Genomic DNA, 26,735 nt, shown 5'->3' on the forward strand with positions numbered 1-26,735 from the left:
CATGAGGAAGATGCCCTTTCTGAAACGGATCTCCTAAGCTGCAGAAATCTGGCAGTTGTTTTTACAGTGCCACCAAGCTATCATTAGACATTAGGAGAAAAAGCAGCTTGTGTATAGCAACTATGTAGAATAAAGCAACTCAAAACCATACAGCCCAGCCAAACTCCAAGGACTCTTCAGGAAGGCTGCCCACTCTGTACACTGCAGAGCTACCCAGGTATAGCAAATCTTCCTCATCTGCCTGTTGTCTGGAAAAAATGTAGTCGATTTCCACAAGCAAATGCTCAACTAGCATTTCCCCTCCGATTTTTTGTTGTGATTTCTAAAGTCATGGCTATGCTAAACATCTGCATTATTAGATCTTTTATAGCAAACACTGTCTGCTAATTTAACGTTTATATGAGATTAAATAATATTTAAAGACTGCCGAAGCTGTTTCCGTATTTGAGCACATTCAGCAACAGACAGTGATTAGTGAATGTAAATAAAATTCAGTATCCGTTCAGACAGAAGTGGGACGAGGCAGATGAACAGCACTGCAGATGGCTGCCCTTCACTTCTCCACAGCAATTGTTAGCAACAAATGCACACTTTGAGGAGACATAGCTCAAATTGCAGAGAATTAAGTTTAATGCATGAAAATACAGTCCAAATAACAAATGTTATTTCCTTCAGTGAACTCCTTCACCTGTTAAAACAATACTTGGAGAGTGACTGCTACCAGCACATTGTAAATGAATTAGTCTGCCTCTTTTGCAGCATCTAAGTGTGGATGGAAGACGTCTGACTCACTTTGAAGGAGTTTTGCATTTTCCTCTAACTGAAAAGCTTTTAGAGATACCCCTGAAGTTTTATATCCTGCCCTTCTGCCTTTACTCGTGTTCAGAACATCTTTTCCTATCACCTTTTACTACTTCATTACAATGAAAAACAGTAATTAGAAGCCACAGTGCAGAATTCCACCATCCTACGACTCTGTCAGCAGGTTGATTTGTGGAGGAGGTGTACTCAATACACTGGGAGAGAGGAGAATTTTGGACAAAACGATGTTGTTTACTACAAATATACATGGTAGTTTTACTGATTTTGAACTTCATTCTTTAGCTTCTTCATTAGGAGAAAATCAATGTATTTTTAATTTAATGGCTATTTACAAGTAGTAGTTTTCTGTTTGGTAGATAAAGATGTATCAATAGCCAAAATGTGAGAGAAGAGGTGGACTACTCCCATTTTTTCAGCTTAAAGCAAAGAAATTAAAATTTATTTGTAAGGTGAAAAATGAAGTCTTGTTTCCATCATTTGATTTATTTAGAATCATTGTGATATACAGAGGCTGTGAGATATAGATAATCTTGGATATATCACTAATCTCAGAGGCAGAAGATTACTTCAAACATCAGTTGTCAAGAAATGATGTTGCTCTAAGCAATCATATAAAAGAAAACTAGTGGAAGTTTATCTTCTAAGAAATAAATAAAATAAAATAAAATAAAATAAAATAAAATAAAATAAAATAAAATAAAATAAAATAAAATAAAATAAAATAAAATAAAATAAAACAAAACCAGTCTGTGTGCTTAAGCTTTCTTAGCATTAAGCTGATCTACTTGTGCAAAAATCCTCATCTCTTCTACCGCATTTTTGGTATTCCACCTGAACCATGAACTCTACAATGCTATCTTTCCTTTTATTATTAAATGAACGTGGAAGAGAAGATTACATTTAATCAAACAAGGGAAGCGACTAAATTAGGGCTTTAATAATCAATTCAAATTTACTTAACGTACAGTAGGTCTAACTAAATCTAAGTTAAACATGCCAACAGAATAGCTACAACAGAATTCTGCCTTGACAGATTTTTGTTTGTTGGTGAATAGATGAAAAACTTTTTAAAAAGCATTTATCTAAATTATTTCTAAAATCTAAGGTGACGTTTCATTAAAAAATTTAGTTCAGCAATGGACTTACAGACATGCCTGAGCTTAAACATACTAGCACTGTCACTTGAAATCGGTGGCACTTGTATGCCAGGTATTTCACACAGATTTCATTAAAAGTGACAGATTTATGCTTCCTTGTCTTAACAATACCCAAAATATTACAAAATATGTTAGATGATTCTTCCTTTTCAGACTAGAATCCGTGAATGCATCGCAAATCAGGGTGTTGGAGCTGTTTGTCATCGTTGTTATGAAGCCCTGGAAAGTTGCTCACTCTTCCTGCTCCTCTCCTCTTTCCTGCTGCCAGGGGGGTAGCAGAGCACTGAGCAAGGTGTGTTTTCCCACTAAATGACACCTCTTTGTGGCCAAGCTGCCCCTCAAATCCAGCAGCCACAGCATGCTAGTGAAAGCTTTATCTATGTGTCCTACCACTACACAGACGAATGTGCCAGCTACAGTGGTTTGCAATGTTTCACGTTTTCTGGTGCCAAATTACATGAAAAAGAAAATATACCAGGGTGTTGCTGCTGCTCAGGGCGATAAATGGGGTATGCAGCTCTTTGGCTGGGTATGTCTGGTGACAGATGCCACCCTACATGGCCTGGCACACCCAGGCTATGCTCATTGCCCAAATATCTGAGCCTGCACTCTGCCTACACTTGGAAACATCCTCTATGCTCCTATTTCTGCTCCCACATCTCTTGAGCTCCCCTCTACTCCTCTTATCTACCCCTCTGCTGCCAGACAGTTTATACAGCACAGGGATTTCCAGCACAGCTGGGCACCCATTAAGCAGCTAACCCAACAAGCTTGGTGTGCCCTGGGCTACTTCTGACTGCTCTGAAAGCTGTTAACATCTCTTGGGCCTTTGCTTTCCAAAAAGTGAGAGTAGTGGACATCTAGGTTGTCAGTGCATATATGAATTTGTCATTATCAAAATGTGTTTCATTGCATCTTTCTGCCATTTCAAGGGATTTCTAGGTTTTGTAGATGTAGTGATTGCAGAGTAAACACTTTAAGCTTAAAAAAATGTTCAGAATGCTTACTGCTATGCTATTCCGATCCCCAAATGCTTTAATTTCTACGGAAAATTCAGGGTACTACACAAAAAGAAATCTAAAGAGTTTAGATACCTGTGTTGTAGCTCTACATAATAGTTTGAAATAGGATGATTCACTGATAAATTGATAACCTAGAGTAACCAGAGCCAATATTTACTTTTTTCTTTGTAAAATTGAAGTCTTGTCAAAGACAGCCCATCTGGAGCTGAGTTTGGCAGGGGATGTAAAGGGTAACAAGAAAGGCTTCTACAAGTACAGCAGCAGCATAAGAAAGATTTGGGAAAATGTAGGCCACTGCCCTAATACTGGGGCTGAAGCTGTTGAACACCTTCATTAATGGCCTGGATGATGAGACAGCGTGCACTCACAGCAAGTTTGCAGCTGATGAAAAACAAGGAAAAGGTGGCTAGTATACCTGATGGTCGTTCTGCCATTCAGAGGGGTCTGGACAGGCTGAGTTCAGCCTGGAGGAGAGAATGTCAAGGAGATCTTATCAGTGTGTATAAATATTTGATGCAAGGGAGTAAAGACAGTGGAGCTAGACTCTTCTCAGGGAAAGGATAGTGAAAGGATGGAAAGCAATGGGGCACTAAAAATTCAACAAAGTCCATTTAAACGTATGGGACAAAATGTCATTGTTAAGGCCACCAAACACTGTGATAGGTTGTCCAGAAAAGCTGTGGAGTCTCCATCCTCAGAGATAACCCAACTGGACATAGACCTGAGCAACCTGCTCTAGGGTGACCGTGCCACCTGTTGAGCCACCAATTTTCTATAAAGACATTGATCAAGTAAGCTGAGCTCTAGGTCCCTTTTCTGATACATGCAGGCAAACTCAAAACAAAACAAAACAAAACAAAAACCAACCAACCAAAAAACAAAAAAAAAAACAACTACCAGAGCCTGCCTTGAGGCACCTTGAACACTTGAGAAAGAGTCCTCTGCATCCTCAAGATGTTTTATGTCAGGCATACAGAGGGCAGGTGTGTGGTGTACACTAGCTCAGCAGAAAGCTGGAGTGAGGCAATCTACTTCTGCCTACCCACCCCACTGACAGATACCCACAGCGAGGAGTAGTGTGCGGATAAGTAACTAAACACTCAGACCAGCCAACTGAAACATCCTTCTTCCAAACTACCGTGCATATGGAGCAATTCAGATGTTCTTGGTCTCCCTGAATTCAGGCAGCTCACCTGCCCACATGGCACACGTCCCAGAGGACAATCTGGACTTTGTGCAACATGGAGCTTTGAGTCAGTCTGCCTGAGCAATGTACTGCCCGGCAAGACTGGGGTTGTTTGTGCACGTGCAAGCTAACTACATGCACGGGAGATATTTCTGAATGGCTGCTAAAGCTGGCTGCTGGATACCTGGAAATCTGTAGAACAAGATGCATAGAGCTGAGGCACTGACTTTTTTTTGGGAAAGTTTTAAATCTTTTCCTGTCCACATATCCAGGCTTGCATCCTTGTATCCTTGCCTATTGTTTTGCCCAGAATGAAAAATGAGTTATTGCCAAGCCTTTTGAGACTCTGATCACTACAGCACATTAAACAAATGTATTCTGTTGGAAGTGTCTGTCAACTTGGCCAAGAGCTATTAATGAGATAGAACTGCTAGGATAACTACACACTGAAATGTGGTCTTTTCATCTTTAATATGGCACCTGAAAAAGCCACTAAGATTGTTTGAAGATCTCCGGTAAAATTCTCCTCTTCTACATTAATTTCACTTACAATAAAAGCCCCTTCTCCCCCTGCTGTCATTTCCTGCCTATTTTGTCTCACCTAAATTAACTGAAGACCGAAGGGGTCTGTGTGGGTGGCAGAAGAGGCCATCAGTCTCCCCGGTGAGCACGGCTAATGACAGTCGATCCTGCAAAGGGGAGCGGTGGGTGAGGCACCCTGCAGTGCTGGGATGGGGAAATGCTTGTCGTGTGCTTGTCACCCAGCTGCTGGGAAAGAGCGGTTCTTTTTTTTTTTTTTTTTTTTTAAACACACTTGGAAATAATTTATTCAAAATGCTGAATGAAGTACGGCATATATAAAATTAAATAATAAAAAATGTAACTCTAAGCCCCTTAATATTTTTATGAGAAACGGGAGAGAACACAGTTAAAATGCTGTGCCATTGCTAAGGATTCACAAAGTTTAGATCCTTTGATTACATATCATTTACCTGTTTTAAAAGGTGAACACATTTATGAGTTAAAGATGAAGTCTCAGTATTGGATGTGTTGATACCTATAACCTATACCCAGAAAGTTTGTAAATTTAACCCAAAACAGATAGCAGTATTCCTATATTATAAATCTCTATTATGTTTCTATCCCACCCTAACGGTATTCCAATAAGAAATGCTTCATTTGAGGCACTGTGCAATCAGGCCTCAACCTGACTGAACAGTTCCTTCAAATGGGTTTTGCAAGTGCCAGCCTTAAAATAGCCAAAGAATTCACAGGGACATGAGGTAACAAATTTTGGTCAGTAAATACAGATGGTACACAACAGATTACTCATTTCTCTTAAAATAAAAGGTGATTTGCCTTACATCTGAGTTCATAATTCGATTAGTAAAATTATACCATTGCAAATTTTTGATTAGATATAATGTTCCCGTACTATACTGCAGCAAAAATACGTATTAGGAAAAAGATTCTGCACTCCCAAAAGGAGGCAAAAATGTCTCCAGGGTGGGGTGATACTGTATCTGCAGCTGATTTTCAAAGTGCCATCTCTGCTATATGTATCTGGTGACAGAAACTGGATTATGGAGATTTTCAAAAAAATGTTTCCGGAAAAAAATAAAAATGGTTCTGCATTCCTGTTTATGAGATTAAACTAGAAGTTCAGAAATGACTGATTTGAGTGGCAAACCATAATTTTACAGCCTGGCACAACTCAGATTCTGTGTAACAATCCAAGGCAAAAGAGCTTTTAGGGAACAGGCAGGAGGTTGTTCACAAGCCTTCTGCTCACCGTGGTGCTGACCACAGGATGGCACTACTGGGCGCATTTTAGGAAATGCAGCACACATTGGCTATTAAATTTTAACTCTCTATTGGCACAACGTCAAGCAAGCTAACACAAATCAAAGGCTGTGTATTCCCACCGCTGCCTCCAGAAAACTGCCTTGTCCGTGCATTTAGCTGAATAAAGACTATGTGCTTGGAGATTTGGCTGTGTGAATAGCCCATAAAGGCTATCACATCTGATAGGCAAATAATGCCAAACCTCGGAGGTGGAAAGGGCAGAATAATCTTCATGTTGAATGTCCTTATTATGGTGATAAAACCTCCTCCAGAAGTGCGTTTCTTCATGTGCCAAGTCTGACTAATACCACATCTTTCTCTCTGAAATAACTTTTTTTTTTTTTTTTTTTTCCCTTTGATGCAACTGCTCCCAGCTGCCCTCTAACCCACAAAACCTCTCCATACCACAGGAGGCCTTCAGCTTGCTCTGGCACTGCTACTTGCAAAAAGCAATTGTAAAGCGAATGCAAATGTTGAAAAAATGAGTTACTACTCATACTGTTCGTTAATTTTGAAGTAGTACGTGTTGCCAGTTCTAAAGATGCAAGGTATTATCCCCAATCTCACATGAACTGCTGTTTTCTCTAAAATCCCTGACACTGAAAGCTCGTGATGACACGCGAATATTCAGTTTAACAGTTCCTCATAACAATTTCTTCCCTCATGGCCATAGAAAAAATGTTGAGATTACATTCTCAACCTTTAATATTCAGTCATATCACAAAGGTCAGTGAAATAGAATGAGCACTTATTATACATTCAAAACTGCTCGAAGACAAAACCTTTCCTTGGCCCATCTCCTGTTTTTCAGAGTTTGACTCATGGTAATATTTTCTTTTTTATTTTTTTTAATCATTTAGGGTTGGCAAGACTGTAAACAGCAACACAAGGTACAGAATACTAATGAATTAGCAGCTGTGTATTTCCTTGAATATGAAAGATGTAGTATTTTAAATACAAACATATAGTTAAACTGACATTTTTAATATTAATTTAAATAATTTCTTACATGAACTGGACTGAATTTGGCCCACAACATTTTCATCAATTAAAAATAGAGAACTACTGAGACTGTACTTAATGCCTGAGTAAGCTTCCTGATATCAGAATTGTATTTTTCATCCTCAGAACAGAAGAGACACACAAAAGAGAGATGGCATACACTTCTCTCTTCTTTTCTGAAGCGTTTGGGTCAATCCAGAGGGTTTCTGGGAGTGGCTGATTTATTTTAGGACAAAATCTCCAAATCTACCTCAGCTGTCAAGAGCAAGAGACTCGATATAAAGTAGGACGTTCATGTGGCACATTGGACTTAGGCAGAAAACCATCTTATGTCTGAAGTCATAGGGACAGTTCAGACTTCAATCTCATTTAACCTTTTGTTGAGACTGGTAATGGAGGTGCTACTTACTGCCACCGATTCAGGCTTTCGTATTTAAACACCTATTACATTTGAAAGTGAGGATTTTTTTGCCTAAAAGTCTTTGGGGATCTGAGTTATAATTGGCCTTGAGAGAAGGAGAGAAGTATCCCGGAATCCTGAAGATCCATTTTTTTTTTTTTCATATTAAATTTGTTTGAATAGACAATGCCTCATTCAGGCAAACTGTAGAGAACATTTGACTAAAATCTGTCCTTGTGTTCACATAATCTTTCTGCATTTGCTCCCCAGCCATTACTCATATTCCAAGCGGTGTCTTCTCCAAGAACCAGTGCTCCAGGCCCTGGATGAATCATTCAGCAAAGAGAACCCCAGAACCAGGAGGCAATTGCGGCGACTCCCATTTCAGCAAGTTGTGCTATCACGTACCAAAACATCACATTTCTCAAGGAAACAGGCATGAGGAATAGGCCAAGAAAAGGAGAAAAGCTCCCGTTGACACAAACATAACTCAACAATCAGCAACAATAAGAAAGGAAACAAAAATGCAGAATGCAAAATGACAGAGAAATGGGATTTAAGTGAAGTAGCACACATCTATATCCTTTCTCCTCTGTTTAATGGTGTTGTCAGGGCCCCTAGATGGAGTAAGAGTCTCAATGTGCACAGCCACTTATTTGTCATCCTTTATTTTACGCATGCAGTTCTTAAAGATATCCTATAAATCTGAGACAATAAAAAGAGTTTCAAGACTAAATGTAGATGAAAGAAATGTGGAAAATTAAACTTGGGGAAGGTCAGCACCTTTACACGAGATGCATTGCTATACCAGTGTTGACTTCATTTGTTAGAAATGTTCAACCTCCTCAAACTATATATACTGAGAGACTGACTCACTTCTTTCCTCATGTCGTAGTAATGTCAGCGAGTTCAACAGACTTACTTTCAATTTACTTTCTGTTGGGACAGAAGACACCTACAGGAACTGAAGTAAGGGCTGAGCATACACGGAACTTCTACCAGGATTTGCCACACTTTGCACAGAGATGTACCAGAGACCACTGGCAGCTCCACTGCTACAAGCCTTCTGCAGCCAACAACAATATCACAGAGATATTTCAGTTTGAATTTGGCCTAGAAATGGCTTAATCCAGCACAAGGAAAACTGTCTCTGTAAAGCCACTGTGCATCATAAACGAGTCAGTGCTGGGAAGCTGAATGTTCATTGTGTGGAGTCCCAGCACCATACTGAGAACAACACACACTGAGGACATTATGCTGTGCAGTCTCTTCACACTTACAAAACTGGGAAATTATTTTTATGGCCAACATCTTCTGTTCTCACAATTTGTCCTAACATACCAGATATATGCTGTAAGAAATCCTCCACGAAGGCTTAGAGAAAATGATCCTAGGTACAGCTGGTGGGTAAAAATAAGAGATAACCGTTAAGCTAAAGCCTGCCTTTGAATTTTCTGAGGGTTACGAAGCTGACCTACAGCATTAGAGATACACAGACTGACTTTTGATGTGACTCTGGAAACAAATTAACATGGTTTTAGAAGGAAAAAAAACACTCTTTGGGAATTACAGAAGAAGTGATTTATAGTGAAAATTATGTCAGGCTCTACACTTTGAGTTTTCTTCTTTGGACTATTTGCTCTGTTCACCGTAAAGAAGCCTGTAATTGCTGAGAACATTCACCGCAGACAGACAGCATGTCTGCTGGCTCCACAGCAGCTTTATTTGTAAGAGTTGCTGGAGACAGAGGCTGAAAGGGAATGAAGCAGGGAACGAGGAAGGGCAGAAGATAGATCAGACCTTCTGCAGAGGAGGTAACTGTTTAGGCAAGAAGATGGTGCAGATGGTTCAGTTAAGGTGGAGGAAAGCTGCATAGTGCCTAGCCATTCTCCAGAGCTATGTGATAGCACCCAAACTAGAATAAAGAAAAAAGAGAGAAAAAAGAAAAAATAAAAAAAGGAAAGGAAAGGAAAGGAAAGGAAAGGAAAGGAAAGGAAAGGAAAGGAAATGCGAGGAAAGGAAAGGAAAGGAAAGGAAAGGAAAGGAAAGGAAAGGAAAGGAAAGGAAAGGAAAGGAAAGGAAAGGAAAGGAAAGGAAAGGAAAGGAAAGGAAAGGAAAGGAAAGGAAAGGAAAGGAAAGGAAAGGAAAGGAAAGGAAAGGAAAGGAAAGGAAAGGAAAGGAAAGGAAAGGAAAGGAAAGGAAAGGAAAGGAAAAGGACAGGAACCACAAACCAAACTAAACAACAACAAAAAACACCTCAACAAAATTCTCAACTCAGCAGACGATATGGAGAAGTACACTTTGAATGCAATGCTACTGCACGTGGATGAGGCAAAATGTTGCAGATTATCTTCTCAGGGAAAACATTTTTATTGCATGGGCATCAAAACTGTCCTCTACTCTTCGCAGAAAGTAGGTATGGACAGAGCTCTTGTATGACTCCTCAAAGAGTTTTCTGCTTTGAGTCCAGAACAGAGGCAGGGCTAGCTTGAGATGATGGACTGAAGGTTCCTAGGAACAAAGGACTACGATCACCAAACTCACTCCAAAGCTGCTCCAAGGAAAACTTAGATATTTTTTCCCCTTTCTCTGTTATTAGTTTCTTTCCTTTGTTTCTCACTTCCCTAGCTTGTTAGTAACAGGCAATAAATCTTAGTATCACCATACTCTGAGTCTGTTTTGCTCATCATGAGAATTGTTGAGTGATCTCTCTGTCCTTATCTCAACCCTTGAGCCCTTTGCATCGTATTTTCTCCCCCCTTCCCTTTGAGGAGGGGGAGTGAGAGAGCAGCTGTGGTAGAGCTCAGCTGCCCACCCGAGTAAAACTACCACAGGTTGTGAAAACACAGGAATGAAACAAAGGCTCAAGTGTAAGAGACAGTCCGCCTGAAGAAAGTGTTCTTGCAGCCATGAGGGTAACATGAAGGAGAGAGCAACCAAGAGACCAAGGGCTGAAGAGAAGTCAGAGATAAAACATGCCACAGGTAATAAGATGAAGCTGAAGAAGAGGGAGTGAAATGATGAAGGGGGAGGCTTAGAAATACAGCCTCAGGTTGAAAGGAAAAAAAACCAAGAGGGTCACAGAAGAAAAAGCTCTCACATGAAGAAGCAGCAGCTCTCAGAAGATACAGTGATCGTGTTATCATCAGCAAGATATCCATTTGTTTTTATGAGATTGTATGTCTGCATGTATCTTACAATTTTTAGAATGTCTAGAAGAATACTAAGCTAATAACTGTTTTGTTTCTTTTTGTTTGTTTGTTTGTTTGCCTGTTTGTTTTTTAAGTCATTAAGGCCATTGGTCTCCCTAATGAAATACAGAAATAAGATGCACAAGCTTTCTGGTTTTGGGTGACTAACCCAAAGCATGCCGGGTCACAGGTGACTAATCCCTGGTGCCTGGAGCAAATGCTCAGTCATCAGCTGGTGAATTGAGCAGACTGCCCAACCTTAAGCCTGTGTCAGAAATAGCACAGTGAATGGCAGTGTTAGCAGAGTTCAGGAAGTCAGTCAGACAAGGTTTTCAGCTAGGATCCAATTGCAAAGCTGTCGGCATCAAGCCTGGGCTGAGACACTTGTGTAGCGGAGGGCAGTCTATCTGTGTACCTGGGACGTGGCCTAGTCTATGTGTCTGTCAACTACTGGCTCAAAGGATGCCAGTTCAGTCATTTTCCTCTGTAAAGGACAAAATAATATTATCTGACAATTTTCTGCAGCTCAGTTCTTAACAGGAGCTGCTTGGAATAATGGTATGGTTGAAAAATCAGTCTCTAAGCACATGAGGAGGTAGGAGTTTAGGATACACAGCCTTTTTTTTTTTTTTTTTTTTTTTTTTTTTTTGTTTGACATTGAAATGAATTCCAAATGTCCACTGATAGGTCTTGTATTAATCCTGTACAAGACAGAATTGTGGTGGTAGCCTTTAAGAGCAAATAATCAGGGACATCTGAGAGACCACAAACCTGGTCCACTTTGTGCCACTGCTGAAATAAGGCTGAATTTGTAATCGTGGTCCCTCTGTGAACGTGCCAAATACACAGGTTATATGCCCGCTCTCTAACAGCTATTAGGATCTGTAAAGCATATTAATAGACTTCTACAGTTAAAAGGAGAAGAAAAGAAAATCTGAACCCATTTTTGGGATATTGTTCTGTGAGTGAACACTTACAGACTGAAATCCTTATGAAGGATTTGTCTGCAGGGAATATGCTAAATCAAGCCCTTTTGAACTTTTGATTAAATAATTGATGCATAATGCAGAATGTATAATATATGCATCCTTTTCCCATAGTTGCCTGGAAACCCATATGGAATAGTACTAGCAGTTCCAGGAGCATTTAGTCTCTAAGTCGCTGGTAAAGACAAAGGAACAAAAAAGTTTTTAAAATCATTAGCTCATCTTTCTTTCCATTATTCAAGTACAGCAGGATACCAGAATTAGTAACTTACACAATGGTATTGTGGGTCTTGTAATAGAGTGATTTTTTTTTAAAGCTATATCATTTGGAGTTGTATGAATGACTATATGTCTCAGATTCTGATTAAAAAAAATAAATATTAAATTAATGGTAATAAGCAGATGATAGAATATCCAAGAGGATCAACAGAGAATAAAGATAAGAAATCTATTTTTTAAAAACAGTTATAGAACTTCTAAGCCAATCTCCCAGAAGACTACCACTGAGGGTCTAGAAGGATAAGAAGATACCATGATCAAAAATTCTGGAGGCAGATTGTTTTCACAGGAAATAATGTTTCAAATTGCAGGCAAGCAGACCTTTTACACTTCTTAAATATGCAACTTTGCTTGTCATTCAATCTGATTGCTCTGTGACCCAGCCCGAATCTATCTTGTGCTTTACTGCTTCCAGGATGAAATGAAAAACATGATAAAAACCAACAATGAGAAAAGAGCACTAATCATAGAACCCTACAATGATGGAGGATTAAGTTATTTAACTTAAACAACTCTATAAATATGATAATTTGGTGCCTCCATTTCTTATGGTCATGCTAAGAAAAAAAAAAAAAGAGAATGAGGGACAAGCAGAAATTGCACAGCCCATACAGTCCTTGAAAACTAAAAGGTAGGATACTGGGAATGATGGCCTCTTGCCACAGCAAGGATCTTCATGGGATTCTTGCACACACCATCAAGCATTTCTTGTGGACTCCGGACTCTGTTTCACTTTAGAGAAAGTTGGTACTGAGTCAAAGAAAGAATGGCTGTATGGTATGGTAGTGAGTCGTTTCATTTAAGTAAAAAGAAACTGTTGTGAATGCCTGAATCAATGAACTTTCATATCAAAATATGAAAGATTTGGTGGGTTAAGTACCAACAGACCAGTCCTGAACACTTCTAAATATCTTCTAGGTTTGTTCAAAAAGGTCCCAAACAGGCAACTTTTTGGATATGGAGCATATTTTCTCATGAAGAAGAGCAAATTGAAACTGTATCTATTATCGACTTCCTAAGCCATTGGACAAGAAGAAGGTCACAGCACCGTTTCCAGCATGGAATCAAGACTTTCATATCCTTTCCTTTTACTCAAAGTAGCAGATAATGTGACTTTTCATTTTGTGGTGAATGGCAGATTGAATGGGATGTGTTAAGACAGTATTTTAAGCATCAGTCCAGTAAAGAAAACAAACCAGACCAAAACCTACCAGTAATTCTATTTCAGTTTAATAAAATCATGTTTTTAAAAGTGATTGCCATCCTGAGCAGGGCCAGTAGCTCACACAGGTTGATCTCATCATTTTATACTAAAATTGCCAGTTTCTAGGACAAACCAGTTTCAGCAGCTTGCTGTAGTGTTACAGGAGGTATAAGAGCACAGAAGGAAAAAAGCTCTAAGTATCTAAAAATAGTGTGTTTACAATAACTGTCATTCATTTTCAGTGGGAAATTATTATATTTCAGGAGGGTGAGAAATTATTCTAACTTAAAACAAATGTAAAAAGGCAGATCAGATCAGAGAGGCACCCAAGAGCACGTATGGAGATTAAGCTGACATGCCTACATGCCTGGCTGTGACTACATAAGCCCAGGGGAGGCAGGAGGAAGGGCAGGGTGGAGGTGGAGGAGGCTGCCCTGGACATTCACAAGGTCTCCATCACAACAGTGGCAGCTCCGCTTCCAATGTGCAAACAGCTGTATTATGACTTGGATAAGACAAAACAAAACAAAAAATCATTCATGCAGAAGACTATTGAAGGGAGAAACAAAGACAGTGAAACCCTAAGGTGTTGGGATTAAACTAGCAGAGAAAAAAGCTTCCTTTTTGTCTGCATTAATTAAGCCCCATATTACCATCATCATCATGGCTTTAGAGTCAAGCTTTCAACTGCCAATGATTTATTCTGATCTAGGGAAATCAGCAAAATCTGCTTTTTGCAGCCAGAGTCATAGAATAATCTCACAACATGTTCAGAAAAGTTCATTAAGGACAGCAGTAGTTTTCCAGCTGCACAGCTCTGTATTAGTGAGTGATGTTTAATTGTATAATGGCTTTGATTATGATATGTTGTTATGTTCTACTCCTGCTGCCACCATATCCTGGAGGGAATTTGCATGCGAACATGGTATTTCATCTCAGATTGTTTTTCTGTATAAACAAATGGGTTTTAATAAATTCACTGGAAATCAAATATTAAAATAAACCAACAGAACAATGATGACTGGGGAGTACTACAAATCATACTTTTTGGTGTTTCCTGAATACGTGAATGTTGAAAAATACATGCAGCTGCTGCCATTGGTCACTTGTACCTTATTTTAGGAAAGCCTTATTACTCTTCTGTGTCTGAATGCTATGGATAGAGAGCTGTAAGTCAAGATGGCATCTTCCTTGCATGGTGAGAATGTACATTGGATGTTTCAAAACCTATTTCAACACACAGGAGGTCAAGCAAAGTACAGCACCCTAATGTTTGACTTTGAGCAACGTTGGGTTTGTAGGATTTAAGTTCCGTGACTGTTGCAGACCTCATAGTGCTCATCTGTAGTTTTTCCATCTCCCCCCTTGACAGTGGGCACTATTTAGGGCCTCCTTTAAAGCACACTAGGAAATCTAGGTGATGAAGAAGTCAGCTAGCTGCATTTTGTACATTTTGCGCAGTACAGACTGCAATAAACATGTAGCACTTTTGATCAGGTTTCTGCACCTGCTTCCTGTCTGTTTTGATTATCCCAGATAATGAAATTTAACCTCAGATGATGAGGGTGCTGTTATTTCTGAGACTACATTCAACAGAAAGACCCACTAGAGTAGCCATGGTCAGCTCACATGCTCCTGCTTTACATTCTTAGATCTAAGGATGATGCAACCACCAGTAGGGTTTTCTTTCAGGTCCATCTCTCCAAGACTATTGGAATTCATCTGAAATTATTCATGTCCCAGTCTGAAGACCTTCTCAAGATTTTTCTTTTTCTTCTCCTCAAGATTTTTCTTTTTTAGCATCAAATTTTCTTTGAGTTTTGAGGGTTTTTTTTTGTGTTTTTTTTTTTTTTTTTTTTTTTTTTTTTCAGAAGAGGTACATACATCTTGTGCTAGTCCTTATGATTAAGAGAAGACTACTGTTATTGCAATAACTCTATTTCTACAGGAGTTGTGCAAACTAGGAACCAAGTAGCATGTAATCGTCTCTTTCAGTACCCCACAAATCCTCAAATGTACCTACACTACCGACAGAGTTTGTCTGTTCATTACTCCTCTGCTTGGAAATTGTAATCAGAAATAGGGAAGCATATAGTGAGTTTATATTCATGCTGCACTAGTAAAGCTTCCCAGGTTTTGGAATTCCTGCATGCAGAATTTGATTGATCTTCTACTTCTGGGATGTCATAGATTGCATTCCACGTTTGGGCACTAGCAGAGTCAGAGGTGTGCCACCAATATTTTGTAAATGTTATTGTTATTCATTGGTAGCATCAACATAGGAAAAGGAGTATGCTTAAATCTGAAGGAAGCTTTCTTTAAAAGATAGCTTTGCTTTTTTTTTTTTTTCTTCAAATTTATGTACATATTTTCTGAGTCCTTATGAAGAATTTCTTGCTCCTCTGAAGAATTAAGCTGGACTGATTTCAATTCCATCCTGTTTGACAAATAACTGCAATGACTGATATTGATTTTTCTCACTCTGCTGATTTTATTTAAACTGGCTGTTGGTTTAAATGCTCACAGAGATTTTTATAAAAGAAACACTTCTCACATGCACGGTAGTTTTCCTAAAGTTTTACAGAATTATCACAAAGACATATATTTGCAGTTTTGAAGAATGTTTGCTATGTATCTTTAGTTATCTTCCTATTGTGAAAATGAAATAATTCAGTCGTGCTGATCAACAAGTGTTAGTATCCAGAGTACAACACATGTAGGGGTATTCTGGTAAAGGGTGGTAAATTGTCACCTCCTCTATAATTTTTGGCCACATAGTCTAACTAGCTCAAGGAGAGATACTGCAAGAGAGAACAGCCCTTAGACTGCCAGTGCATCTTCGCCCATTATACAGTGCTTACTTCACCAGTAAACCCCATTCTTCTGATGAAGGTTGCAGCAAAACACTCTTGTAGTGAGAGAATTCACAAAGGGAGGCAAGGAAATGAGGCTGTGCCTGCATTAAAGACAGCAGAAACAAACATTGCATTGTTTGCGGTAAGTGGAGCTGCCTGATATCCCAGGACTGTCACACACTGTTCTATGCTAATGTGCACCTTTGGGTAAAAAAGCTGGTGTTAATAAAACCTCTGCTCTACTTTTCTTGGAAGAGCCACTTCTGGCACTCAAAGCAGCTCTTTGCTTCCATCCTCATACACCTCCAGCCTGCAGCCAAGAGCAGCTCCTGCAATTTATTAAATTAGTTCTTTTAAAGAACCCCTTAAATACATTTTTTCCGAGCAATTTTTTTCCCAGTGAGCCTGGGCTGGTATGAGTGAGTGAAAAGCTGGTCGAGGCAGGGCAGGAGAGCACAGCTGAAAGCATGGCTTGAGTGACAGGAGGTGCTATCCACAGGGAGTGGAGTGGGACTGCCTTTGAGCTTTTTCTTTTTATATCCTCCCCTAAATGAAACATCTCGCATGCAGCAGAAGGGCTTTTTTTTTTTTCTTTTCCCTATGTCACTTTTTTTTTCTCTTGAACATATTACTGGGTACTGCTTAATGGCAATTTCTGCAGGAAATAAAAAAGAGTCAGCTCACTGACATGAGCAGGAGGTCTGATATTAACCATTTCAGGGCAGCTCTTGGGTCAGCAGCTCTCTGTTTAGAAGCATTGCTTGAAATCTCATCAGGTAAATGAATGACTTCTCTTCCTACTAGTAAGAGTAACCCATCTGGGAGAACAGCAGTTGGACAGAAGCAATGAGAAGAAACCTGTACTTCATGGTGAAAAGATGTGTGCAACTCATCCCATTCCAGAGCAATGGAAATTATTTCTTAAGTTGCACAGAACCTAATTCTTAGGACAATATTTTCATGTCTCTCTCTCTTTTTTTTTTTTTTTTGGAAGAGGTTGTTACAACATAACTCTTGATATAAAACCTGAAAATTGCTTCTCCTAGCTTATCAGTGGTAACCAGAAGGCCAGAAGGCAAGCAGTGTCCATGAGGGACTTGGCGCAACCTGGCAAACTGAAGGGCATGTTCACTATATGATGAACAGAAAGAATAGTTCCATAAAAGCAGATCCAACTTGATAAACATGAGGAACAAAGTAAAGATTAACAACCAGTATTTTTAATTAGCCAGCCACTCCCAACAATGAGGCTACTGCACCTTTATGTCTTTGTTTTCGTTTTTGTTTTTCATTTGCTTCATACACAGTTACCAAAGCAATTAGTGCTACAAGTTTGCTCTCAGCATCAACTTCATTAGATATCTCTGTCACTTCAGGTTATTGAACTATAACCATGAAAATGAAGTGGAAATTTCATCCACTTAAGCATAAAATATAAAAAACATAAAATTAACAACTGAACACAGCATAAATGTATCTTTTGATACATTTCCTTCTGAGTGGCAGAAGACAGCTGCTGGACAGGTACTAAAACCCTGCTTATAATGTGATATGAATCTTCAGCTAAACACAAATTAAAAATATTAGAAATGTGCTGGAGACGTGACTGAAAGGCCATCTCTGTAGCTAACAATCTGATAAATACTCTCCAAAGTCTTCCGCCTCAGCTTGGCCACTCTAGTATGTTTGGACAGCATAAATTAAATATTTCTGTAATACTGATAGATGTAGCCTCAGAACTAGGACTTCTGTCCCAGGTGGGTAATCCCTATCTACACCGAGCTTTTCTTAATGTATTTACCACTGCACACAGCACAAAGCACAGCCAAGCTATCACTCTGGTTTAAATGTGATAACTAAAAAACTTGTTTTCTCTGCATTAGTCCTCTCCCTCCTAGTACTAATGAAAAGAGTTCCCATGGGTAAGATTTTTTTTTAATTAAAATTAGTGTGAAAAGGTCCAGTAAAGCACATAAACCAAAACCCACCATTCTACATAATTGCACAATATTTCAGACAGAGAACAAATGATACAATCCATTACAGATTTTATATGCATTTTTCCATTAAAGTTTATAGCTTTTCTCATGAATGTGTTCATAGAAGTTGAAACTGTAGAGAAAGACAGACATAATCTCAGAAGAAATGCTAAAAAGATCACTAATTAAGTGGGAAACTTCTCAGGAATGAAGCCTAGAAGGCGGAAGAAAGGCATGCAGAGATTACAAGCAGGTTCCTCCACTCGAAAGAGATCTTTCCAGCTGACCTTCTGGAAAAAAGGTGCCGACTAATGTTGCACACACTTTGCTGCAAACCAAATAGACTAGAATCACCATTTCTCCTTCGCAGAGTTGCTATAAAAACACTTAATTTGCAGGATTGCTGGAACTCCCAAATATGATTTACAAGAAAATTGGACAATGTAGTCAGCATACATGTTAATTAAAGCTGTGGCCTTCATGAAGACCCACACTTCTGTGACAGTCACAGGCATATGTGAGACAAGATCCTTACATAAACAAATCAGTATTTAAAATCTGCCCAGGTACTCTGGTTAGTGTGTTGTGTTGTTTTTTTTTGCCATGCAAGATCCAATAGTTCTTTTTTTTTTGTGTGATGGCTCTGAGGCACAGACCATGGAGTGCAATGGACAGCTAATTGCAATAGTATATGAAAAAAGGGCTGACATACTTACAGTTGCATTTCTTCTGAACAAATCTGAGCTTACAGGCTGTTCGGTAGGTGGACAAACGAATGCGATCCAGATCTTGAGCCCCTAGTGGAAGAGAATAGCAGAGACATTTGTATGGAATATAACCTATGTGTATCTTTGGTAACAGGGATGCCAGAGAACAAAGGGGACACAGAAGCTGACTCTGTTTAATTATTTTCAAGGTTATCTCCTTTGCAGGGAGAGCGATGAGGGGAGGGCAGAAAGATGGAGAAAGGTGGGAGCTACAGCGTTAAAAAACTTTTACGAAGGAAGGCAAGGAATAGTCAGCCCACTGTGTCTGTCACTTTGAAGAACAATCTGGTCAAGCTGCAGGCTAAAAGACACACTGGCCAGGCTCCAACAGAAGGGAAAACCTCCATCTAATTTTAATATTTAACAACAAAGCTCATAACAAATATCTTTGGCAGACGCGTCAGATCAGAACGAGGTATTGCCAGCAAACCAAATTGGAAACAATATCATGCCATAACTAAAAGGCTGATAGTGATCTGCAGAAGGGGGCAAAAATGCTGCAAGGAGCATGGGGCATCCTCCGTTTTGCAGAGGTATGTTCTCTGCAACGGAGATCGCTGAGCCGGCTCCCTGGCTCACACACAGCTTGGCCCTGGCCTCTCCAGCTTAAAGATCTGGCAGCGTTTCCAGAGCAGCTGTCCAGGAGATACGGGTAGGAGCTGACTGGTAGCTACTCCACGTGAAAGAGCAGCCGAAAAGGACCGGGATGGGGGGCAGAATCTGGCACGGTGTCTTCAGGCATACTGCTGGTGTGTATCATCTGCTACACTTTCCAAAAGTCTCAAAAAGTTGATGAGTAGGTTGTTATTTAAATGTTTCTCCTTCTTGGCTGGTATGCCTTACACAAGAAGTGTTGCTGCATAGCTACAATATGGCCTATGAGATGCGAGACTGCTTATTAATTGTGCCACGCATTTCATGGAATGATGTACAACTGAGCTCTTGCATATTTGTTTTCTCACTGTGGTTGGCCCTAGAATAAAAGAGTGAAAACCGTTCTGTTCAGTTGAGCAGCCTCCTCTCTAGGAACGGTACCAACCTACAAGAGCAGGGCTTCTCCAGGAACTGTCCAAATGAAACATATCAATACAAGTGAAATATGGCCCTATTCTGCTTTTACCCATTTCCCAAAGGCTTTCCTTGAAATTCCTCTTCATGTTATTCGACTGGCCGCTCGGCTTCACTGCTGCATGTATGGCCATGTCAGCATCGTTCACATACGCTTTCTTAAACAATCTGGCACCCTTTGGACCCGAGTATTGCAAATGTGCTCCACCCTGTGAGATGAAAATGAGAACGATACTCTCCCCTCTCCCCAGACTCTGCTCTTTTCCTGACCGCATTGTCCCACACCATCTTCCCGGGGCTCTCAGCTACTCCCTTCTGCCAGCTGGTTGTCTTAACACCATCTGTTCCTGGAAGAAGCTATCTTTAACTACTTCACATCAGGTCTGGAAAGTCTTGTGTTTTTTTCACCATAGGCTTATTGCTAAATTACTGTTTTTCTCTTCTGTATTAGTACCCCATTGACAGCTTTTGGAAAACTCCTTTACTGTTGAAGGAGAGGGTAACGCTTACAACAACAAGTCTTTCCTTTTTTAGTAGGACCAATGAGTAATACAAACTTCACTTTTTTCCCTTTTAACCTTAGTGCAAGACACTAATAAAAGCTTCCAAAGCTCCTTCAGCATTCTAATAAGATGAACAGGTTCAAAGCAAAGTGAGACTGGCTCGTACTTTCTAGGTTGTAGTATTAATTCCAAATAAACAAAACTGTAGGCAGTAATGATGCTTTTTTTCCCCCTACTAATTGCACACACTGACTTGTATTACTTTGGGAGGAGGTGTTTTTGTTGATAAATCCATGGAACATACGACTTAATTCTACCATGATTCACATTTTACCACGGTCTGAGATCCATTTGTCAAATAACTTCTGTAAAAACATGACTTCATTTACATGGAGAGTGCTGAAAAATATGTAGAAAGATGTGTGGGACTGAGCACGGGAAATGAGAATGGGAATTTACAACTTGCCTACAGGATTGCCAGTGGCCTCTCATTCTCTTTGCCCACTGGCAGTGTTTCACGGTTTCTTTTAAATATTCTCATCTAGGTAATACTGTTGGCAGTTCTCAAAAATAATAAAAGGATACACTGCAACCCTTGGCTGCTGTTTTCATGCTGGATAATATGTGCTGGCAGCACTACCATAACGTACATTTTGATTTTTTTTTCATCAGAGCAGTCTGGATATATGAGCATGTCAGGTAAGACTAAGGGTAGCCTACTGATGTGACATCCAGTGGTGCACCTTGAGAGATAAGATTCAACCTAAACTTTAACTCTACAGAATATGATATTGGTTATGATACTAATTCACAAAGGTTTGTAATTTGGCACTAGAAAGATGCCTCTCCTGAAGAAAGGGAAACAAAGAAGTCAAACTAAACATCTCTAATTACAGGGAAAATCATACACTGCCCCAAATCTGAAGTGAGAGTCAAATTCATCTACTCTTTCTTCAGAACAAGCTTCCTACAAAGGCATGAACAATTGGATTTTTTTGCTGTCTGGAACATGATCCACTTCTAAAAACATAGCAGGGTTTTAATTACAGACTTGCAGATATCACCACAAGAACCTAAAACACTGGCAAACTCCTCTACATCATCTATTTTTTCCTCTAACACCGGCAGGTTGAGGAGTTCAACTTTCTACCAGCAACTTATGTTTTTTTACAATGCTAGGAAACTTTGCACGACCCAGGGTATGTAGGGCATGTTAAGTGCATGATTTTTGTTCAGCATGGACTGTGTGGGCTTGCACCCATCTGAGGGGACCTGAATGCAATGACAGCAGGATGAGTTTCTGTTTCAGTGCAGCATACCCTTTATACCCACAGGATCTCAACATGCAAAATTGAGCGTTTTATGAATGTGAATGCTTCTTTGCCTAAAACATATTTAGTTTGTCACACACAAAAGAAATGCATTTTCCCCTCTATCTTTTTACCTGGTTGGAACCTGGTTCTCTGTGTGCATGTGCAGCAATAGCAGGAACAAAGGCAGGCAGATAGGAAAGGCAGGAACACATGAGATAAACCAGACATAAGTAAATATGTCAAAATACTAAAATGTGAAAGAAAAATAACTATTTGTGTAGACTATGGGAAAATAATCCCTCCTCATTCTCTAACTATTCATTGTCAATTTTCCCAATTTTCCCAGCACTGCCTTACTTCCCTCAAAACAACCCAGAACAACAAAGCAGCCTTCAGCCCTGTGGGAGCAAACCATAAACACCCACTGCAAATTCTTAAGGAATTATCTCCTGGTTTGGGAGTGCAGAAGCATTTCAAACAGACTGAAGTTAATGGAATTTTTGCCATTGACTTGAGCTGAGACAAGCTCAAGTCCTCCGTATAATTGTAATTAAAAGTATACTATGTTATGGATGTTATGGTATTGGAGAAATGCATCATCATCATCCTTTTTTTTTTTTTTTTTTTTTTTCCTTCTACCTAAAAAACATGCTTTCCTTCCACTGGCCTGGGATGTTGTACCAAAGGGACAAGAGGAATATCCATCTGAGTTACAACAGAAACCCTTGCGTGGTATTGAAAGAAGTACAGAGCACAACAGAGCTCGTGGACACCATGGAACGGGCCAAGACCATTCTCAATAGGCCAGCTGAATGAAAAGTCCTAATTTTGGAGAGTTTGTGATCACAGATGCAGGCCTTTTGGTGCCCTTGGGAACCGAAGAGCCCTCACTATATTGATTCACCAGCATAGACCTGGCCTTTCAGTGTGCACAGTTGCTCTGGTCCCATTAATGCTGCGATCCATTATGGCCTTGTTACTTTTGAGTTCAGAGGCCTAAAGTCTTGATAAATAGAGCAGAAAGGGCAACCAGCTCCTAGTGATAACCAGATGAAATATTTTGAACAATAAGTATTCCTAAAAATCAAAGTATCACTGTTCTGTCATTTTTACTATATTGTGAGGGACATCGTACTTATTACCGACAAAACTTTGGTAAATCTAGTAAAAGGGCGACAGTCTCAAACTTCATACATAATGCAGCTTCCCTGAGAAATGGTGGTTTGTTTGCAAGGGAAATAAGAGATGAGTTCCAAGAGAATAGTAGGAGCACTGTTAGTATAGCACACCCATGACACACGGGTCCGTGGGGACCACAAAGCTTCACTAGAAAATATAAAACATGCACTGAAGTGAGATATGTTCTACATGAGACCCTTCACTGGGCCTGGCTGGGATGGAGCTATCTTTCTTCATAGCAGCCTGCACGGTGCTATCTTTTTGATTTGTGGCTAAAACAGTGTTGATAATACACCAATGTTTTACCTATCACTGAGCAGTGCTTGCAGACTGTCAAGGTTCTCTCTTTTTCCCACTCTGCCCCAACAGTGAGCAGGCTTGGGGTGGGCAAGGGGCTGAGAGAAGACACACCAAGGACAGCTGACCTGAACAAGGCAAAGGGGTAGTAGTCCATATGATATAGGGTCATGCACAGCAATAAAAGCCAGAGGTAGAAGAAGGGAATGGGAAGTTTTGCCTTCCAATGTATATACTGCTTGAAGACTGCCTGACTATTGGTTTGGTTTTGGGAGATGGTGAGTGACTGCCTTTGCATCGCTTTTTTTTTTTCTCTCTTTTTTTTTTTTTTTGTTCTCTTTCCTCCACTTATTTAACTGTCTTCATCTAAACCCACAAGGTTTTTTGCTTTTGCTCTTCCTGTTCAGGGATGTGAGGGGAGTAAGCAAGTGTCTGGGTGCACGCTTAACAGCTGGTTGAGCTCAACCCACAACAGAAATCCCCCAAATACAGTCTTTTGGAGACCTATTTTCCTTCTTCCTTGCTACCTGTGTATTTCAACATATTTGTCTCAAGGAGCCATTGATTAAAATAATTCTTTATGATGTAGAAAAATACGTACGCTGGTGTAGAAAATCCCTCTCCCCTGCTATTTGGTCAAATCAGCCCATTTTCCTGTAGTTTTGGTCTCACAATATTAAACTTTCAGTGAAACAAATGTATCAGTTACTTGAGATGGAAAGCTTACATAAATTTTACTGACATTGCATTGCAACTGGCATGGTCTACCACAGTGACATTTCTAGGAAGTACTTACGCATTTCTGCAAACAGCTGCCTTCTTTCTGCCATGGTATTTCCTCTTTTCCCGCAATCTTCAATCATTCTGGAAGACAAAATCGTGTGAAAATATTGAGTATTATTCCCAGGCTGAACATACATATTTAAGCATCCAGAACTGATCCCGGAGAACCTCTGAGGTTGACTGGTGCTCCAAATGCACCCAGTGCCTTTTCCCAGCCTCTCTGTGGTGTCGTTTGGGGGGAAGCTGGTCCCAAAATTGTCTTCCATTCCCTAGACTCAGCTTTCAAGCATTTGTTTTCCCTCTCTCTCTCTCCCAAAGGCAATGTTTCGTTTTTCCGCTTGATGTAACTGACTGACTTACATAACACAAGCTCTGAAATTCAATTTAGGTTTTGTTAAATAAGGAATCTTCAGTTTAAGTTATATAAGAGTGAGGAAATCATAAAAGATTCAGATATTATTTTATAGTTTAGAAAATGCCTTTCTTGCCAGTTCTGGGTGGAAGAAACAGAAACAAAAAATAACACAACAGCAACTAAATCCATGTAACACCTCCATTTACTCAAGCAAATACACTCCAAATATTCATTCAAATTCAAGACAGTATGGTTCTGATTAAACAGGTCCCAGTAAAAGGCTCAGAAGTAAGGATATTTTTTTCCTTCAGTGCTCAGATATCCAAATCTTCAGAATATTACTAAGAGCGCTACTGCTAGATAGAGAATAAACAAAGGCTTACTTCACAGCCAGCATTCACACTGGGAAAGACTAAAGCCTCCAGAATAAAGACAAACATCTTTAGCAGCACTCAAAAAATGAAACCAATGTCAGCTTCACCACTTCCTACGGATAATTACTCTAGCAAACCAAAATCTTTCCCTCCCTGCCAAGCCTGGTTAGGGCTTCTGACCTGCATTTTAATCTACACCCGTATTTCAACTAGATTTTGTGAGATAACACTGGGCCACCTGGGATTAAAAAAGAGATATTCTGCAGAGAAACACAATCCAAAACATTCTGCTGTCTTCAGTAGCAAACCCACATATGAATTTAATAGGAAGGATGAAAGTATTGGATGCTGAAGGCTACCATCTGCCCACCAAAGGACTCAGGATGGAAGACCAGTTTCCTTTCACTTCTTGGAGAAAGGAAGGCAATCACATAAGAGTTTTTTGATTTTTTTTCTTCCATAATGCACTGTTCAAATGAAGTGCGGCGACATTATAGCTGTCTTTTCCAAATAGTCTATTCATCTCTCAGAGTACTGATAAAGGCTCCACTAAAGTGCTATTTACAGTGGACGTTTTGTGATGTGAGCAGCAGCCCCACTAGGAGGAGGACAAAGGGTATGGCTGCATCGTGTTTGCAGGTATATTCAAGTTCGCTCATGCTCTAATTTGGCTGGGAGTGATACGGATGTGTGTAGCATGGCATTAAGCTGGAGCTAATATATCTTGCCCTTCTGCAGAGATAACAGCTTTCAATACAGAGCTTTGCTGAAGTGGCCACACAGCCTCTGATCTGAAGCTCGTTCACGCCTTGCTGTTTGAGAAGTGTCAGGGAAGGCTCACATCTATCTGCAAAATGAGGTACACCTTAAGATCCCCAGCCTGCATCCTAAATAGGAATGTTGTTTGTCCCTGCATCAGCCTTAAATCTCTGCCCATAAAAGATGAAAAAGTATGTGATCCCACTAACCCCAGCTCAAATCTCCCACCCCTTTCTCCTTCTAACTGAACTTACAGCAGTAGACAAATTTGCTATGGAAAACCACCAGGTCTCCTACGACAGGTGGGTTAATAAAGCCATTTGAAAAGATAGCATCTTTTACCAGGCAGGACAGTTGAGTGAATACTTCACAGCAAATACAAGTTTAGATTAACTTTTATTATTTGTAGGTTTGTTCAAAATGGTCTCCCTATGGAAGCCTGAGTTATGTGCATATAAATACAAATAACTTTGAAAGACTCTCACTGCAGTAGATATTTTTCAGATTTTAAAACCTTCATCCCAAATGACAATCCTAAAGTTCTCTGCAACAGCATACATGCCATTAAGCTAATGAGAACATCAGTGGTGGCAGTATTTTCAGAAGTACCTTCTATCCCTTCTTTGCATTTTTCCAGATGAAAAAAAAAAGAAAAGATAGACAACGTTGCTCAATAATTAATATTTTTGAGTCTCCATTTGTAGGAGTTCATTCATCTTTACCTTCCAGGCTTTTCTTACACATTTTTAACTCTAGAATGTACCTGAGTCAAGGTTCAACTAAAGCCAATGGTCATGGGTTTTGTGCATCTCCCTGTTTAAGCTTGTTCGCCTTAGAATGACAGAATCATAGAACCATGTAGGTTGGAAAAGACCTCTAAGATCATCTGGTCCAACCACTAATCTGGCACTGCCGAGTCTACCACTAACCCATTACCTACCCAAAGAACCACATCTATGCATCTCTTGAATACCTCCTTGTTCCAGCTCGCAGATATGCAGCTCTGCTCTTAAACACGGATTACAAAGACTTGTACTTTGAGGTGGCAATGCTCTCAGTTCAGTCCTTGGGGCTGGCCATGAGCATAATTGACTATAGTCATGTTCCAGCATTTCTCATTTGGCTTACAACAGATGTCAATTCACAGAAAAAAGTACTTTTTGTTCTACCGGGAAAAAAAGGAAAGCACAAAGTAAACTTTATTATACTTTACAAAACAGAATAAATTATCAGAGACATAATTTTTAAAAATATTAATTCATGTATACTCTTCCCAGAGTAGAAAAGGCGTATTTATCTTCTCTTGATCCCTTCCACTATCTGTTTCCCTTCACTTTTCTCTCAGGAAATAACTCCTCCACTGCAGGTAGGGAGAACACCTACTGTGCATCTAATTAAAATTCTTGTCA

The 26,735-nt window shown here is 39.7% G+C and overlaps 1 protein-coding gene across 9 annotated transcripts in view; it reads right to left on the reverse strand.

Annotated features, from left to right (window-relative positions):
- DTNA (dystrobrevin alpha) overlaps window positions 1-26,735 on the reverse strand; it is a 218,717-nt gene that overhangs the window by 73,550 nt on the left and 118,432 nt on the right. For all 9 annotated transcript variants that reach the window (XM_032181735.1, XM_032181739.1, XM_032181738.1 and 6 more), the window contains 2 exons: window positions 23,852-23,919; window positions 18,645-18,725 (listed from right to left, as the gene is read on the reverse strand). In XM_032181735.1, the coding sequence (XP_032037626.1) occupies window positions 18,645-18,725; window positions 23,852-23,918 (148 nt within the window). In that variant the 5' untranslated portion in view covers window position 23,919. The remainder of the gene's footprint in view (window positions 1-18,644; window positions 18,726-23,851; window positions 23,920-26,735) is intronic.

Source organism: Aythya fuligula, chromosome 2, assembly GCF_009819795.1.
Source record: "Aythya fuligula isolate bAytFul2 chromosome 2, bAytFul2.pri, whole genome shotgun sequence".
NCBI classification, from domain to species: domain Eukaryota; kingdom Metazoa; phylum Chordata; class Aves; order Anseriformes; family Anatidae; genus Aythya; species Aythya fuligula.